Here is a 20,543-nt window from a genome sequence, read left to right as displayed (position 1 = left end):
ATTCAGGTAAAAGTTTTCAATAAAGAAAAACAGTGCGGTTTTTCACGAAATATTATTTTTCTTGTCCGTTTTTGTAGACTTGAACTAGTTAAAAATGTAGTAAAAATAATTAAAATACCAGCAACGGATATTTTGTAAAATTAAAAAAATGTTTTTAAACGAAGTAAAAATATATTATAGATTCATTGGATTTAATTTAATTTGATTACCATATTGAACTTGGTAGTTAAAAATTCAACAGTTCAAATGTTTATCTTAATTTTCTGTAAAATTAAAAATATTTTTTATTTATAATAATAATCAATGTTAAAAATAATATGTCCGCAAAAATTTTGTCCGGAAAATTTCTGTCCGCAAAAATTTGTCTGAAAAATTCGTGTCTGGAATAATCCTGTCCGGAAAAATACCAAACCTCAGTAACACAGTTGCGTAACTTTATGGATATCCCAATTAGCACGCCCGTTAAACGTTCACAATGACTACCCTTTTTGCATAAAAATACAATAGACGATGCATACTCCAGCATAAAAACCACCATTGGAGTTTACCCCTTTGCATTAACAACCCTCATAATGTGTTTATTTTGCACATTTCACTTGTTAAAGGCATGAATATATTTTGTTGGTCGAATATACAAGCGATGCAATTATATAACCGCATTTTTGTGATTCGCTGAAGATGTCTCGAGTCAAGAATATAAAAATAGTTGATACTTTGAGAAACACAAGAGACCTCAACGGATCATCCCGAAGATATCACGTATAAGAATTGCTGAAAAGTCGCACCCGAAAAAAATATCAACAAACGTTGTATTCTTGCTTGTGTTACACAATTTGCTTTAGAAATATTTAAAAAATATATGTTTGTGTTTAGCAGCGTAGCGAAAAGCACTGTGTTTCAGGTAGATCTATATATTTTATCTAAAAATTAGTTTGATCGATTTTTATTAGCAAAAGATGAATGAACTAGGTTCTCACTTTATTGAATTTTTGTTTTATGTCACAAGATAAGTGATAAATTAAAAAAAATAAAAGCATCGTTTAAACGAAAGCGCTTTAAAAACTAATAAAATATAAAAGTAATAGCCACATGATAACCATCAGAAGTAGAGATCACCACATTTTAAAAATCGTAAATAAAGGATTTTTACAAGACGTTCGTGCATAGCTGCTTTAGTTTTAAACTATAAACAATTATTATTATTTTATCACTAATACTTCAGTCAATCATGCTAATTTAAAATATTTTGGTATTAAACATTTGGTTAAATATAACGCGAATCCACTAGATAATATTAACTGATATTTGATTGTCACCTCGTTAAAATACATTTGCGCATTGATACGGGACAAGATTTTACTATTCGGTTTTATTAATAATAAAATAAATACATTTACCACGCATTATGCTGTTCATAAAAAAACATATAAAATGACTCTGCCGTTTATGGCTACTCTACTTTGGACCACCAATTTAATGACGTTATAGAATTCCAGCATTAAACTTTGCCGTCCGACACTGACACTCGGTTTATATGAATACATAAACAGCTAAGCACCCGAGGTTATTTTTGCGAAACTTTGCCTGGTGGCCGGGCGATTTCATAAATTTATTTTCGATTTAGTAAATTCCCTATAGCTTGTAAACCAATTGGGATATTTTATTGAAATTTAATATATGGACATACCTTTTGAAAGTTCATATATTAGAGTATATAACGCACCCCGAATTCGGGAATTAAATACAGATAAAAAATGCATTTTATAATTGAAGGAATGCAGTATATTTAGTCTCTTCTGAACTATCGATCAAAACGTAACGAGAAAAAATTTTTTTTTCAGTGATCTTTTGTGATTGTGATTTTATTAAAAAAAAAATTTTCAATCACCCCAAAATTTTGAAAACGCTTTGTCCAACGCCCCTAGGGATTATGAACATATTGATATAAGCGAAAGTGATTCTAATTAACCTTCATCCGTCCCTCGGGTCTTTTTCGACCCGAAGCGATTTTGTTTTGCAAATATATCTTAAAATATTAATACTACATATCTGTAATTTCGTGACTTTGATTTTGTTGAGATAATAAACTAATTTTTGAAAAGAAAAAATAAATATGTTACCTGGATTATCTCTTGTAAAAAAAGTAACACTCCAGTCCCTCGGGTCGAAAATGACCCAAGTCTATTTTAGGTCAAATTATTGGAATTCCTGGCGCAAACAGATGAATATTGTTTATCACCGTCTAAGAAATACTCTTTTGAAGTGATTATAATAGAAGATAATTTACTTGAATTTTCATCGGGAAATGATACCTGCTCAGAGACGTCAGATCATATTGAAGAATTGACTGAAACTTCTGATAGTGACATAGATGATGTACCTCCTGGATCTACATCATGTCTTTCTAAAGAAAAAGGTATTAAATGGCGATCAAAGCCTTCAACATAGCCGTCAATCATCATCAAACATGATTAGAACTACCCCTGGAATCACAAGGTATGCTGTTTCTCGCATATCAACAGAACTCTGAATTTCAATTATTGTTTACAAATTCTATAAAAACTATTATTATTAAAAATACCATTTTGGAAGGAAATCGTGTATAAAGAGGATTGCAAAATATTGATATTGTCAAATTGGATGCATATATTGGACTTTTGTTGTTAGCTGGTATATATAAATTGAATAATGAGGATTTGGAAAATTTATGGCACGAAACAAAGGGTCGACATATATTCAGGGCTACTATGTCACTAAAACGATTCAAAATTATATCGAGTCATTCGATTTGATGATCGTAGTACACGAGCTGCTAGAAGAAATACTGACAAATTAGCCCCAATTCGAGAACTTTAGAATAAATGGGGTGAAATACTACCATATCTTTATAATCTGTGCGAAAATGTAACAATCGATGAGCAATTGATTTTCATACCGCGGAAAATGTCCGTTTCGACAATACATGCCAAAAAAGCCGGCTAAATATGGGATTAAATTTTGGGTGCTAGCAAAAATAGTTATGTTTGGAATATAGATATATACACTGGAAAAGTAGCTGGTGAAGCACCTGAAAGGAATCAAGGAAGGCGAGTGGTTTTAGATTTGTGTCAACAACTTGATGGGAGAAATGTAACAGTTGACAACTTTTTCACTTCTTATGAACAAGGTCAAATGTTACATATAAAAAAAATACTATGATTGGCACTATTCAAAAAAATAAAACGTCAATTCCACCCATATTGCTCGAAGTAAAAGGCAAAGCAATTTTTACTTCAAAATTTGCATTTATAAAGAATACATCTTTAGTGTCATACATTCCTAAAAAAAAATGTGTTGTTCTTCAGAGCACTCTTCACATAACGATAGAATTGTCAGGTGGTTCTGAAAATAAACCTAACATTATATTAGATTATAATGCAACGAAAGGAGGAGTTGATACCTTAGACAAAAATAGCCAATTACAGTACTCGAAGAAAAACAAATAGATGGCCAATTACTTTTTTTGCCAATATATTAGATATATCTATATCAAATGCATTTATTATATTTACATGTGTTTATCCAGATTGGAATATAAAAAAAAAATCGAAGGAGAATTTTCATTGAAACCGTGGGCAAATTATTGATAAAAGACAACAATTTATATTAGAACAAAAATGCACAACTACATCACTTTTAGAAGTACCAACAGCAAGTATACGTGTTCAAAAAAAAGGTAGATGTCACATTTGTCCAAAATCGGACAATAAACATGCATTAAAATGTAAATATTGTAAAAGATTTTTATGTAAGGCAAATTCCTATAATGTATGTAATAAATGTAATAAATAAATAATTAACACATAAATCACTCTTTATTATTCGTAAACAGTCAACATTACCGTTACTAATAAAATTAATTTAATTAGCTTGCATTTTGTTTCTTTTAAGTCAAAAATTTCTACCTGGGTCGAAAAAGACCCGAGGGACTTTAGTGTAGTCGATTTGAGGGACGGATGAAGGTTAAAGTGTAAGTGAACATAGACCGCGTGTGATGAATTTACTTTCATCTAGTGATGGTGAGTGTAATAAAAAATATTATTTTAGAAGACGAGTGAATTTGATCCAACAAGGGATAATCAAGATTTCGAAGGTGTTAAATATTAGTAAATACAATGATGAATGTACTAAACCCATATTTGGTAAATGGCACCGTGCTGACAATTTTTATAATAGTATTTTATTCGCAAAAGATTTATTTTTACGGAAAACAGGATTTTGTGGAGCAATCCAGAAAAATAGGGGTCTGCAGAATCGCAAAAATATAAAATTAAGGCACCTACAGATGAAACATGGCAGAAAAAATTAAAACGCTTACCAAAATTTATAAAACAAATATGAAAAGAGATTTCAGAATGATATCTACTTTTCATAACAGCCAGATGACACTCACGGGAAAAAAACAGAACGACCGGCCTTACAATATACAATATAAGCCTCAATGTATAATGAACTGTAATAAACACACGAAAGGTGTTGATCGCGACGATCATTGCCTAGTTACATAATATTTTGAAAAACAATGGAATAAACAAAAAAGTTTGTTTATTATTTATTTCAGTGTGTATTGTTTAATTTGTTCCGTGTCTATCAAAATTTAAATCGTAACGGCAAAATTAAATTCAAAGATTTTCTTTTGATTGAGGCTAAAGGATAGTTGCATAATTCAGTGAAATCTATCGATTCTGAAGACATTACACCGGTTTTTACCACACCTTGCCGTGCCAGTGTTGTCGATCCACCAGTAAGGCTTTCGGATAAGCTGAAAAATCATCAGACAATACAAATTAAAAGTGCAGAGAAATATGTGAGAAGAAAATGACTGCGTATGGAATAAGGAAAGATAAAGCATACATGTGCAGAAGTTGTGGAATTCCTCTTCATACTGACTCATAGTAGAAACATATTTATGCTAGCAACAATATATTGGGACGGGTGATCCCTTTCACGTGTTTTTACGATAAGCAAATTCATATATTAAAAGTATCCCACGCTCACAGACAAAAGCAAAAGGTTGTGAAATATATTTTGTCATATTATTCCATATTACTTTGGTTTCATCACAAAATTCAATCTTGTCTGTAACATTAAAATTTATAATACAATGATCAAATCGAGACGCTGTTATTTTGAAAAACTATGTCAAGAAATAGATTTAGACAAGATTTAACTTTTTTGCATTTTGTTAATAATGAAACAATTTTAAATAGTACAGATAGGCTGGTGAAAGTGTAGACAATTCTTGCTTACTTTTTAGTCAAATTCAATCATGTTTACAAGTCAAAGTAAATCCTTTCCCTGGATGAGGGAATGATTCCAATGTTAAGTAGATTTATTTTTGGGTATCAGTCCTATGAAAATTGACAAATATGTAATATTTAATAGAATTATATAAATAAATAATATATATGAAAGGTGTTGATTGCTTCGACCAATACTGGGCATGTTACTTAATATTTCAAAAAACAATGGAATGAATAAAAATGGCAGTTTTTTATTTATATCAACGCGTATTGTTTAATTCGTTCCGTGTCTATCAATATCTGAATTCTAACAGAAAAATTAAATTCAAAGATATTTTCTTAGTAAGGCTAAAGGATGGATGCAGGATTCAGCAGAATCTATCGATTTTGAAGACGTTTCACCGGTTTATATCACATCTTTCCGTGCCCGTGCTATCCATCCACCAGAAAAGCTTTCGGATAAGCTGAAAAATTGTCAGTCAATACAAATAAAAAGTGGAGAGAAATATGTGAGAAGCAAATTTCGTGATTGTTCTGCACATAGAATACGGAAAGACAGCATACATGTGCAGAAAATGTGAAATTACTCTTCATATTGAGGAATATGTTTATACGTATCACTAAAAAATAATATTGAAATTGATTAAAAAAAGTGTAAATAATAATAATAAATATAAATTAGGACGTAGTAAAAAAAGTGTGAATAATAAAACAAATATAATATAAATACGGATATAGTGAAAAGTGTAAATAATAAAATTATAGTGTAGTGTATAAGTGTAATTATAAAAATAAATGTGTCCGTGACAGTTGTACGCAGAAAAAGGACGCCGAAAAATTTGGTGAGTGCAAATTATATTATATTATAAATAGATATTTTTTATAAATTGCTTATACAAAAATTATTAGAAGCATTAAAACACATATTATTAAATTACAAATAACTGGTTTGTAACTATTGCAACCATTTTCAATTTACACAAAATATTAAGAACGAAAAAAAAATATTTATTCGTTCATTATTTAATCCTTAGATCATTTTAAGCGCGATAATATTTTTTTAAATTCTTTCTTAATGACGGAAATAAACTAATATGACTATAATTTATCTGAATTATAGCTTTTCCCCCTAGTTTCTTGGTCTGTGAATCATTGCGGTTTTCCAAATGGCGAGGAAATATCTAAATAACAAACACCCGTAAAAATGTTCGTTAGTTAATAGATCATATTTTTTGATTACTGTGTTATCTAATTTATCTACATATACTGTAAGGTTTTTGCTTTTAAATTTTGCAATAATATACAGAAAATCAGGTTGAAAAACTTGTTAATTGATGTTTCGATTTCTTTTGATTGGATAGATTTATGTTTACCTAGCCAACTAGTTTTGACTTTGAAATCTATTTCTGTTCAAGGAATGTAACATAAAATATTATTTTTTAGATGAAATAAATGATTATGGTTCATACATTTCATAAAAAATTTCACGTGCCCCAAAATTGACGACTCTTTTTATAAAAAAATTAAGTGAAAATTAATTTTTTTTTTTGATATTTTGTAGAAATAGTATACTACTACCTCTTATTATCATGTAGAGCTAAATTTAATGGTATCCTAGTATTTTTTTTAATAAAAGAAAACGCATGACTTATGCCCGAGTTCATGGCCACTATGCAATGTTATTTCAAGACTCGTATATGAGTCCTCGGGCGTTAAGGTGTGAATTGTGCAATAAATATATATATCAGATATTAAGCATTTAACTGACTAATAAATTCATATCATTTAGTTTTAAAATCATAGAAATCCAAGCAAATATGAATTTTAATTACAACATACATTAATAAATTTTGAAATGAGAACAGCTTATTTAATTAAAAAAAAATATATGTAAGATATTCTCTATGAGTTAAAGTAGTTTATTATTAGAGAATTATTAAAACCTAATATAAATGATAAATAAACGATTAAACGCACGATAAAAAATAAAAATGGGATTTGAACCCGTGTCTATCAAGTCAATAATCAGCGACATGTACCATTTGTCTATTGTGTTATTCTAAATAGTGTGACTTATTGGTACAGTTAGACGCCACAAGATCTGTTTGATATACAGATTTATTGCACAATGTATTATGTATAAAAATATAGAGGCAGAATTAATTAGATTAAGCAAATTAAATGTTACAAGCTATCTGGTTTAAATTAAGTAGTTCTTGCAGTAATAGTAGAAGTAAATACATTAATTGTGGTAATCCTGGGTTTATGTTTAATTTAAAAAAATAAATTTATGTCTGATATATAATAGTGATTGTAGTGGTATTGTGCCTCTCAAAATGGGTAAATGTGTGTCAAATCTCTCTGGTCTCTTACTGATATCAGTCTGTAAAAGTGCTCAAGTATCAATATGTAATACATGATTTCTCCCTTAGGCTTGCGCGAATGAAAAAATAACACTAATAGCTGTATTGTTTAATTTGTCTATATTGTCGACCTTCTCTAATTAATATGTATCCTGTGTGGCACTTTATAAGCATAACCATTGGGATCACTTTTCTAATAAAGCCAAAGGATAAAAAATAATAATAACTTTTTTTGGGTTAGTTCAACGCATGTTTCAAAGATCACAATACATTATATAAGTATTTACAAACTAGGAAAAAATTAGGTTTAGATTTCAATAATTTTGGAGAATATTCATAACATTAAAAAATATTTTTGCTTCGATTTGAAAATATTTTTTTTGATTGACTGCTTATTTTTACTTAAAGTAAAACGTGGTATATTTTTTAAAATTGCAAATAAAAAAAATACTGGCTTTGAGGCGCTGTCTAAATTTAAAAGATCTGTATAGCAGCATATTTTTTAATTTTTAAAAAGTATTTAATACTATAATTTTAAATATTTATTAGTGATATTTTTAACATAAGCTTTATTATTTTTTAACAGTATTGCTATTAAATTATTATTGAAATTAAATATATTTTTTAGGCTTTAACTAATTTGATTTTAATTTTGGTGAATTGTTAATTACCTAATACATTTTTAGATTAACTGTGTAAAGTGTACGAAGATAGGGCATATGTAAAAAATATTACTTACATAACTTATCATGGGCAAGTTGAAGGCGGCCGCCATTCTGCCTTCGTGCACACAGCTCTCCTGCGGCCCGATGTAGGCAGATACGTTTTTTGCCCATAGTGCGGCCGTCTGTGCAATGGACGTCACTTCATCGCCGTAAGTCTCGGCCACCGTAAAATTCAACGAATGGCCCAATTGGCCCAAATGACCGCCGTTGACTTCGTCGACGGCCAGCGAAATAGCACCTAAAAAAGTTTCCAAAGAAAAATTCCATTTAGGTAATGGTTGTAGAACATTCTGGGGAGAGAATGGGTTAGCTTTATGTTTGTGCGTAGAATACCCAACGCTAATGCTGTTTTCACACCAATGCGGATTGTCATTGTTTCCCTTGAGTGAGAAACAAGCATAACTATTATTATTTTTATTATGATTCATCAATTTAAGTTTCTGTAGTAGTATAAACTATTTTCTTATTTATAATACGTAAATGTATAATTAATCATACGCATGTATTATAATAATCTCTGACGTTGTTATAATTGCGTTTTGAGCCATTAAATGGTTATTTATTATCTACGAGCATCCAAAGATCCCGCACGTGACAAGTGCAGGTGTATCGATAGTTTAAAATTTATTTTACTATAAATAATAATATAAATCTAATTTAAAAAATAAAAAAAGTATTATAGGCCCCAGTAATAAAAAAATAGATTATTGAAATTAATTATACCTGAAATGGTAAGACCAGGTCTAGGATATTCCAAATCGCCAGGTCGTCTCTTTGAACCAGTCAGGTAACCCAGGATGAATTCCTCTGAAAGGGCAGTTGATAAAAAAGCGGTAGTTAATACTGCGACTTGAATCCATTTGAGTGCCTAAAACAATACAAAAAGAGTAAATTAGCATTTTAGCAAAAACCACATTTCACAAAAAATCGTGAAATCAATTGTAACGAACAGTTATATCAGATAAATTTTATTCATATTAGTTAAATAGATTACTTATTAATATATTTACATATAGTTTTTATATCATAGTCTTAGTTTGCAAATAAATATATTGATATTTGGTTTTATAATTTCCATTTATAGAAAAAAGTTGTTTAAGTTATTTTGCATAAAAAATATTTTTATTTTCTTCTAATTTTTTTTTATTTTACACAGTTTAAAAAATTATACAGGGGTATTAGCTTTGTGAAAATTACTCAATATGCATCAAAATTAACAAGCCACAAGAAAATACATATAAAAAATATCTCAGTTTCATCTTAAGAGTATGATTGTATTATGAATCTGTATGTATTATATTTCCAAAATATTCAATCGTCTTCGAAGCAAGTTCAATTTTAGATTTAGGATTCGGGATTTATTTGTTCTTATCTCTTTAAATCCAAAGTAAATGTTGCAAGTGTAGTGTAAGCACAAATATGCTCGTTGGTTATCTACAAATATTTGGAAATTGCAAACACTTAAGGGCGTACTTTTATTATAGTCCGTTTACTTTCTCGTGAAAATTTTTGTGATCATAAATGCGGTGACATCGTACCATGCCGTAAAATATAATAATTTATAATACAAGGCTTGCCATTTTAAAAAATTGTTGATTGTTATTTTGTCGAGTACCGATCTGCATCAACCTCTAAACCCTTACCCGCCGACGTTTACGACTTGATAACGTAATTTAGATTACGTTACTAACGTACGCAACGTACTTAGATCTGATGATTTATTTTCTTAATTGTATGTAAAATATGGCTGTTATTTTAGTTTTATAGATTCATATTAATACAATTGATAAACCTAAATAATTTAAGACTTTGCAAATGTTTAAAACGTTTATATTTTTTCAGCACATACAACTAAAATATTTTAAAACATGAGTTAAACAAATTTCTGATTCTATAAATACAATTAATTATCTGAAAGAATCTAAAAAATTATAAATATTTGAGACAATCATTAAAAGAGCAACTTTTTATTATTTTAGCGTTTCAGTAGTCAGAGAGAAAGTATTTTATGTTTCAAAAAATATTTTATATATAATAAAAGCATAATTAAGCAATCGTTTAGTAGAAAAAAGGAAATATTATTCACTGTTTTTATTTCAAAAAATTAAAAAAAAGTTTTGACTAGTTTCTAGAAATACATAAATTTTTATATAAACTATAGATTTGTTTATTGTACATAATGTATGCTAATAGTATTTTAGTATGCTATAATTATTTTCTTAGTAACGTCAGTAAAAAATCGGTATTTAGGCGGTCCACCAGAAATAAATTATATATTTATTTATTATTTTATTTATTTTATTAATTTATTTAGCTTAATAGCTAATCTTTACATCTAACAAATTTAGTAAACATATATAAAAATATATAAAAAATACATAACAGAAAGAAAAAATGAAAATATACAATAATAAAGTCTTAATATTATAATTTATTTCTATATGTACGAAGGTGTTTTTTTATTCCATTTATGAAACCCGTTATATTTTTGCTGTTTCGGATTTCTCTTGGAAGACTATTATATAAATCAAAACCTCCGTACATAATTCCCCTAGCCGTACTCGTTTTCTTATACTTAATTTTCTTTAAATTTTCTCTATTTCTAGTATTATATTTATGTACATCTTTATTTCTTATTAAATACTTATTAAAATATTTTGGTAATATATTATTTTCTAACTTATATATAAATACTAAAACATTCATACTCAATATTTCTTGAACATTCAACCATTCTAATCTATCAATCATACTTTTACAATTAGTTAATCTATTTTCATTTAAAATTACTCTCATTGCCCTATTTTGTAATTTTTGCAACATTTGTTTATCTAATTTATTTAACATATTTAATAGTGTTGCACAATAATTAAAATGGGGCAATATTATACTATTATAAATTTTTTTTTTTGTATTTATACTTAATATATTTCTTAATCTAGATAATAAACCTATTTTTCTACTAATTTTTTTTAATATGTAATTACAATGTTCTTTAAAATTTAATTTTGTATCAACAATTACTCCTAAATATTTTATATTATCCACTATTTCTATACTAGAGTTATTTATTACTATTTTGGTACTATTATCTAACACATTTTTATAATTAATAAACATACATTTAGTTTTATTCTCATTTAATTTAAGTACATTATTCTTTAACCATATTTCTAATATACTTAATTCATTATTTAAATTATTTACAATTTCTTTAATGTTATCACCTATGCAATACATTAATATGACGCTAAAATTTCATTGCAAGCGCAAATAACGCTTTAAAAATGTCATTAAAGATCGACATGCACAAAATTACAAGAAAATATTTTTTAAAATAACGAGTAGTTTTAAAAAAAAACAACCGCTTTTACGCCAATATTCGGATACAATACACTTGCAGTGCTAAAAAGCACAATTATAATTGAAGGACGAAATTTAAGCACTAATTGGTTACTCATAATTGATTAAAAGGCAATTAAGATCTTTTCTTATTTTTCCTACATTATATAATATACATTATATAACACTATTCAAGAAAAATAGCTTATCAACACGTACTTTTCACTCATAAGTAACTACTTAGTAATACTTATTACTTGCCACTTTGCTTCCAACTAAAATAAACGATTTTTAGACTGAATTTGCTACCAGTGGAGCTTACGCTTAATTAACACAATAGTTTTACTTTTCTCTATTGCAAGAGTTCCAATACCTAAGTTAAAAGGGGCGCTTTTTATTCTATAAAATAGTAACATAATACACATATTCTTCAAAAATATATCTCTGTGGGGGTTCAACACGAAAATAATATAAGTGTATTACCATTTTAAAAAAATATGGTTTTTAATCATTTAATTGAATAACTACTATTGTTTTACGCTCGAGTCTGGGTTTTACTTGAAATTTATTAAAATTATAAATAAGTAGTAATATGAACGGAAAGCTGTTTATTCAAGCAACTAATTTCAAAGCGAAGAATAAACAATAAAGGTATATAAATCGCATGGCATAGCACAACATTTTCTAATAATATATTTCACTAGAATGCATTATAATTAAGTTTTGCATAAATAATATATGATATTATGGCACATTTTCATGGAAAACTGTGAAGTGTGTTTATCAATAATTTACATAAAAGCTTTTCAATGTATAATACAAAGGTTTATTTCAATTACGTATTGGGTTAATATATATATATACAAATTATAATATAGGCAATGCTATAATTTGACGACAATAACAGCGAAGTTGCACACAAAAGTCACTGAATATTTATGAGCAACACCCTCTAAAGAGAGAGTATGAAGTTGATATAATTCATTTCACCCGTCACGTGTTCCAAAATGTAACAATTGCGAAACGTCCTAATTTCAATGACTAAGTTTGCCAACGGTGCCAAGAAAATATTGTAGCACAATTCGCTTGATAAACACACGGCGTGTAAGACTAGAAAACATGTATGTTTTTCATCCATAATAATTGACCCAAATACCATTGTTTGCTCGAACTGATTTAGCCAGATTCCTTTAACTTTTAGAGCACTAAAAAAATGGACAAACCATTAACACCAAACTTTAACAATAGAAAGTTTATACGCAATTATTACCTGCGAGAAATTTAATATCCGCTGAGAACTCGTTATTCGTATCTGAAAGAGCTTACGTCGATTCCGGGTTACTCTATCTGCCTCATGAAAGTTTCAGATAGGAAATATAAGTAAGTGATGTGTTGTGTTATGACTGAAAGTATGAAAGCAAATAAATCATTCTTAAAAATATATAAAAATATCGAGGCAAGTAAATAATTGTTATTTAATATTTGATTCTAAAGTTATGATTTTTTAATCATAATGTTTCAAATACGTAAGATAGTTATTAGTATCAATTTAAAGATTCTCAAAGAACTCTAGGTCAAAAGTATTTAACCTAAGCCAATGATCTGTAGCACGCTTATTGCGCTGAAAGTCCATTTTTATTTACGAAAGTTTAGAATTGTCAATAAGCTAGATTTTTAAATGCAACATAAATTGAACGGTAAAAAATAGTGGTGTTTCTGCTTTGGGGCTTTTTTTAATAAAAGGTCATGACATGTATGTAGTGAGATTTTAAGGTATACATTTTACTAGTAAAACCTCATAATTACTATATTAATAATTTATTTAGCTAATATAGCTAATTGTTTAAACACTAAACAAATTTAATCAAAATATTTAAAACATATTATTATATAAACATGGGGAGAATATAAAAAAACTTTACTATTTTAATTAATTTCTCAATGTGCAGAGGTGTTTCTTTATTTCATTGCTATATTTTAATTTTTGCGGATTATTTTAGAAATATTATTATAAAAATTCACACTTCCATACAATATTTCCCTGGCCGTACTCATTTTCTTATACCTATCTATTCTAAAATTATCTTTATTTCTAGTATTAAATCTTTGTACATATTTATTTAATACTAAATATTTTAGTAATATATTATTTTAATACTTATATATAAATACTAAAACATTCATCTACAATATTTTTGAATATCCAACTATTCCAATCTTACAATTATGCTTTTATAACTAGTAAATGTATTTTTATTTAAAACTACTCTCATTGCAATTGACTTAATTGAATAGAAACAATCGATGAAAAGAGGTCAAAGTTTGCTTATAGAAAAGACATCTATTTTCACAATGACAATGTCAGATTGTGTGTTTCTATGGAGAGAAAATTGCAGTTAATTAGCTGGGATATTATGGTACATCCACCATATACTTAGATCCTTGCTTATTTAGATCATTTGTTTATTTGAAATTAGTTTTGCAGACCTTCTGCAAGGGTGTCAATTTACTAGATTTGCACTCCTGTCTAAAACACGACACAAAAAAAATAGGAATTCTTTAAGAGAAGACTCATTATGGTAATAAAAGATACAAAAAGCTCTTTAATAAAAAAGCATACACTGAAATAAATAAATTTATTTCTAAAATTATAAATTAATGATCGTAAAAAGTTGTTTGAGGCTATTTATATATATTTTAAAAATACAGAAAATAGTCTCTTAATTATATTTTTTAAAATCAAATATTTTATAAATGACGCATATTTGCGTCATCGGCTCTCAACGATTTTTGTCGAATAAAACTATTAAATTTTAAAGGATTAACGTCAATTTTTACAATTCGGTAATCTGAAAGTGTTTTTTTTGTTTTTTTTTTAATCAGAATATGAAGGTTTTGTTTAAAATATGTTTCGTTTGGAAAAGTAAAATATGTTGATTAATTATATTTTTTTTAATATATAATATCTTTATTTACATATAGTTTTTACAAAAGAATGTAATGTTTATAATACAAATTATCTAACCTAAGTTATTTTCATAGTTTATATTAATGAAAAAAATATATATTTTTATTCAATTTTAATTGTATTTATAAAGTTAAAAAAAGTTCGTAAAAAGTTTTTTGCAAAATTAGTCTTTTTTTATAAATTGAGTTTTTTTTATAAAATAATTAATCCATTTTAATAATTGATATGAAATTATAATAATCATTAAATTTTAGATATCAAATATTTACTGTTTTTTATGAATAGTATTAAAATATTTATCATTAACCTTTTGTATAGTGAGTTGATTTCACGTATTTTTCTGTAACTATTTTTGCTGTTATTTATTAATTGTTATTTCATTTCATTATATTTCATTTATAATAACTTACATAAAAAATGATAATTCTTAATTTTATATTGCTTTATAAAACTTTGAAGCGTAGAATTCAAGTGACTCTTGTGCATGAATATGATTCCTTCTTTCATAGTATGAATGTATATTTTAAACAAAGCTTTTTATATAGTATTGTTCAATCAACTGATTAATGGTAGAGTATAATAATCTCAAAATTTAATTCGTCGCACAAAATGACTTGAGTATGATTTTAAAGTGTCCAGTCTTTGTTTTGCCGAAACCATTTTAGCCCTTTTTAAAATTCTAAATAAGCTTTGAAACTGTAGCATTATATTTTTACTTATCAGCTTACTGTTTGCAGATATTTCAGCAGTCGGCTCTAAAAGTTACTTTCTAGATCGTTATCATTTGTTTTCTTTTTCTTTCTGCTTTGATATGTATGTAAAGATATTTAAAGAGCCGTTAAAACGTATTTTTGACAATATAATATTAACAATCTACTCGTTTATCTAATTTATTAAAATTGTGACTTTTTAGCCTTTATTTAATTTTTGTATAAATACAATAGTATTAATAATTTATTTTAAATAATAAAATTGATTATTGGAAAGAAATTTTTGAACTCAATAATAGGACTGTGATCTGTTTTTAATAAATCAGTAAGTAAACAAAGTGACTTATTTATTTGTATGATATAAAAATACTAGTTAGAATTTATTAGAATGAATATGTTGCTCTGATTATATAACATTTTAATAGAAAACCAAGCGAAACTGTAGAAAGCAACAATTCTAATATTATATTTGGTCCCTAAGGTTTTTCATATGTCTCGAGTGTGAACATAATTTTTCGCATATCCGCTAACTGGTCGACTCGAGCGATAAATCTCGCAGACATAACGTCTCAGATAAAATCTTGTATCCGTGTACGTCAACGAGGGTTGAAAATTTTGTCGTACGTGCGTCTCGACATGAAATTATTAAGCCCATACGCTCGTATAAGTCTTGTGTTGTGCAAGCAACTGGAATAATAGAGATCAGAAGAAGCGATTGAGGAAAATGTACACAATAAAGTGAGCAACTGCTCGAGTTTCTGCGAAGGACAATAGCTTTTAAATTAGGCCCTTAATAAACATAGTTGTAGTGGACATTTCCGTGAGCTAGTCAAGAGATGGGTTATTGCGTGTCTGGGGTCACCAATCGGCCGGATTTATTTAAAAAATAACTACTATCGATTTTGTCCGCAAATTTGATTTTTAAATATTTAAATTTAATTTTTATACGACAATTGAGGTGTTAATTATACGTGGTGCGAAGAGAGAAGCGGCGGCTTCTGCGATTTTCGATGGTCTGAAATTAGACTGGCTTACTTTTGATCGATGCTTGTACAAAAGTAGTGTTTTGAAGTTGAGCCTTGAACTCTAAAGTAGATGTTTAAATGTGAATGTAAGTCAAAATGTCTTGTGAGACTTTTTAGTCTTCGAGTTCAATTATATATAAGATAATATAAAATCCTTTAATGCCTTCAATTCATTTATAGTTCAATCGTATCAATAAAAAAAATAATCGAAACATAAACAATAAATATAATATAAGCATGTACAGAATATAAAAAAATATTATATTTTTTCTTAATGCACAAAGGTGATTGTTTATTTCATTGAGGAAGCCCGCTACATTTTTATTTTTGCGGATTATCCTAGGAATATTATTATATAAATTCACATCTCCGTACATTATTCCCCTGGCCGTACTCGTTTTCTGATACCTATCTATCTTTAAATTATCTTGGTTTTTAGTTTTAGATATTTGTATATTATTTATTATTAAAATACTCTAGTAACTTATATATAAATATTACAATGAAATATTATATAAAACAACATATTTCTCTTTTATATTTGAAACGTTTGTACTATTTGTGAACCCTTCATATCGACATTGCATTCTTGGTAATGGAATTCTCCGGCATATGCCTTACTTCACTGGATGATTAAATCAAAATTCAATGAAAATTATTTGTTACATCATTTTTAAAATAAAAAATCGTCGAGCGTAACAAAATAAGTTTCCTTGGCTGTTAAACACAAATTACTAGTCAAATGTAGCTGACAATTGACAGTATTATGATTGGAAAAAAGAGCTTAATCTATTATAAGTGATTTTTAGTAAGAATTAAAAAATAATTTCTAATACCATGGTTCACATAGACGTATTGTTAATTGTGTGTATTCAATGATGACAATTCGAAAAACCAATCAAGCACTCTTCATAACGAATGAACAGGTTGTGGTAATTGTGCAGTGTGCTAATTCAGATAACATCTCTCATTGACATATATGACCCAACTGAGCTCAATGTATTCGATATTGTATTTATAATATTAGTATAGCTTATCAAAAATACATTTTAATCGTTTTTTAAGACGGCTTTATATTTTATAAATATTTTTTTCTATTATGTATTATATGTACAACACTCAAGTTGAAATTTCGGTAATCTTTTTGAATAAAAAACTACTGTATCTTATGAAATAATTACTAAGCTATTACATATTACAAATAATTGGGGCGTAGAAAGAACGTTAATAAATTGAAGACAAGTGTTTATAGAGGAAAAGGAAAATTAAGGTAGTCTATAATCTAATTGAGAATTAAAAAATCAATTTAAATATAAATTCAGCTCTACTAAATATTTTTTTTTAGTTTTTATTACATTTTGTTAGTATTAAACCAGTGGCTCTCGAGCCGAATGCGGCTATGAGCCACATTCTATTATTTTTATAAATATTGATAGTTATGCTAAAACTGGCATATTTAATTTTTTTAATATTTGTATTCACAATTTATTCAAGAAAAATATGTTCTACGCTGATAATTAAAGCAAATTTTTAAGTTAAATTTATACATAAACGTTTTTTAAATATTTTTTGCACTGTGCTGATAAGTTCAAAATTTTTGCTAAATAAAATATAATTTTTAGCTAAAAATGGCAATTGAAAAGATTTTTTAAATTTATGCTACGCGGCTAAATTCCTGTTATATAGTATATACAAAGTTGTAAACAAATATTTTTGGCTTTTTATTTTTTTGCTAAAACTATTTTGAAGCTTGAATTTAGATATCTTGGCTCGGTGGAACCAACGAGTTAACAGCATATCATTTTTAAAAATATATTTGCATAGCAACAACCAATTTATTTTTAGAGACAGATGTTATGGTATTATTGCTGGAGCATCTACTCTCACTTATTCCTGGTTTCCACTCCTGGTTTTTGCTTGTCAAATTATTTGTCGTGAGCTAGAAATAATAGTAAATATAAATATATGTGTAATTAAAGTTTGATGATAAAAATAATTTATTGTAAAATATTACAATTTTTGTTAGAAATTGTTATTTGAAGAAGGTTGCTTTTTTATTTGAGCCATCATTGAATAACGCGTAATTAAAACACCCAAAATGAAATTTACAAAAAAAAGTTTTATCAGACCCAATAAGAAGCGATGCAGCTTACTATTAAACAATATACATATTGCTTGTCAAGCTTTGTATAAATACTATTTTCTTTATATATACGTATGTATGAACCGTAAAGCCTTCCAAATAGTAGACTTGTTTATCAACTCAAAAGCTAATCTAAGAGGGCAAGATTCCATGCGCACAGCATATTTAATTAAAATAAACCCGTTTACTCCTTGTCAAAGCCACTCGCATTAAATACATAATCGCATCAGACTAGTTACTAAAGTTCTCAATTATTCGAAGTTTGAACTATTCGAATATTCGAATAAATTTATAATTTATTTCTTGGTTTTTACCAATATATTAATTAAACTAAAAGTGCAAAAAATCTATTAATTGCCTGTAAAATATTATTTAATTAAAAAAATTATGGTTGATAATAATTATTTTAATTCATGTTTAATTACTTTCATAATCGTTTAACTTTTAAAATTTTATGAAATATGCTTTGTGAATTACTGATAAGTAAGGGCGTCAGAAAAATGCTTAATTTATCAATTTTAATTAAGATCTGTTGCTTTTAAGTTAATTCAGCAAAATTGATGGTACATTTTAAATATTATAAATACATAATTTTATCGGATTTTTATGTACATAAAATAGCTTTTTGGGATTGAAACGAATTTGATATACATTGAGATCAGATCTGCATCGGCGTATTTTTTGCGGATTTGCATCATTTGCGATTCATACTTGTTTTTGAGATAAGCGTTAAACGATAATAAATGGTGGGCCTTTTCAACATTTTGTTTCGTTCGACGAGCGTATTGTGCGTATTTCGGTCATAGTAGACACCTGATAAAGATTTTATTCACAAATGATTTTCAGAGGCGTATTGTGTCACATTTTTTTTTAAGAAACAAATAGTTGTGATGTTGAATTGCTTTTAGAAGCATGTATTTCGTATATTGTTTAAATTATTACATACCACTTGATGCTTGGTATGATAACATTATTTATTTATTGTTAAAAAGAATTAATTCTTTTTTTAGTTAAGTCAAATTATAAATGGCAACTTATATAAAAAAAACACGGAAATTTAAAACATAAAAAAAATATTTAAAATTTTTTCAATGGCATAGTTTATTGCATTAAAATATATTAAAAGTTCTTAATAAAAAAAAATGATAATAAATAATTAATTTAATTAATAAAAAATAAATAACAATAAATATACTTTACTTTGTACTAAATAACAGTGAGTATATTATACATATTTTTTTAGCTATTGAATCTAAGCGAAAACCTTATCATCTAAATAACGTAATCTCTTCTTATCGTGGCGTAAACCAAAAACTCTCTCTTAAAAGCATTTATTTTCAGTTTATTTTCCACTCTTCGGTTAAATTAATCTCTATTTTCGCACAACGCGAGCGGAAAGTAATAATTTTCGTATAACACATTAACGTCCACATTTTTTTCAAACATCATAACACCGTCACAATACACCGTGTAATACATTAGCGTAACACTGATTATCTCTCAGTAAAACGAGTGTAAAAAAAACTACACACAAATTATTACGAAACGGTCAATGGCTCTTGTAAAGTTAATTGGTCCACTAGTCAATGAGTCATTCCAGCATCACAATCCTCGCTTTCATAAATTGAAAGAACAGAAAAAAACTTTCTATTCATACAAGATAATATAATTTGCAACTTAAAACACGTGGGTTGTGATTTATCTTATATCTTATAACTTCATTATAAAAATAATAATGATTCGCCTAATGAAAATTGACTTAAAACAAATCGTATGTAACACTTGAAAAATCTCAGATGTTTCCAATTTTTTTATCATTTAAATTCATATTTAAAAAATATAACTATGATTAAGTACGTATTTAAAGTGTGTAATTTTATATGGTACGTTTCCGCTTGTAGATTAATCGGGCTTATCATTTTTGCAATTCGACACAGTTACGGCAACTAATTAATGTCTTTGGATGTTGGAAATTTTGTAATAAT

At 27.3% G+C, this 20,543-nt stretch overlaps 1 protein-coding gene across 1 annotated transcript in view; it reads right to left on the bottom strand.

Annotated features, from left to right (window-relative positions):
* Window positions 1-20,543, bottom strand: part of LOC148237177 (guanylate cyclase 32E) — a 118,716-nt gene that overhangs the window by 58,630 nt on the left and 39,543 nt on the right. The window contains exons 2-3 of the mRNA XM_088182411.1: window positions 9,094-9,238; window positions 8,385-8,608 (exon numbers count right to left, since the gene is read on the bottom strand). Of these exons, the coding sequence (XP_088038537.1) occupies window positions 8,385-8,608; window positions 9,094-9,238 (369 nt within the window). The remainder of the gene's footprint in view (window positions 1-8,384; window positions 8,609-9,093; window positions 9,239-20,543) is intronic.

This window comes from Plectrocnemia conspersa, unplaced genomic scaffold, assembly GCF_051122295.1.
Source record: "Plectrocnemia conspersa isolate PC_06_02 unplaced genomic scaffold, ASM5112229v1 ptg000003l, whole genome shotgun sequence".
Taxonomy (NCBI): domain Eukaryota; kingdom Metazoa; phylum Arthropoda; class Insecta; order Trichoptera; family Polycentropodidae; genus Plectrocnemia; species Plectrocnemia conspersa.
This window is presented reverse-complemented; position numbering and strand designations above follow the sequence as displayed.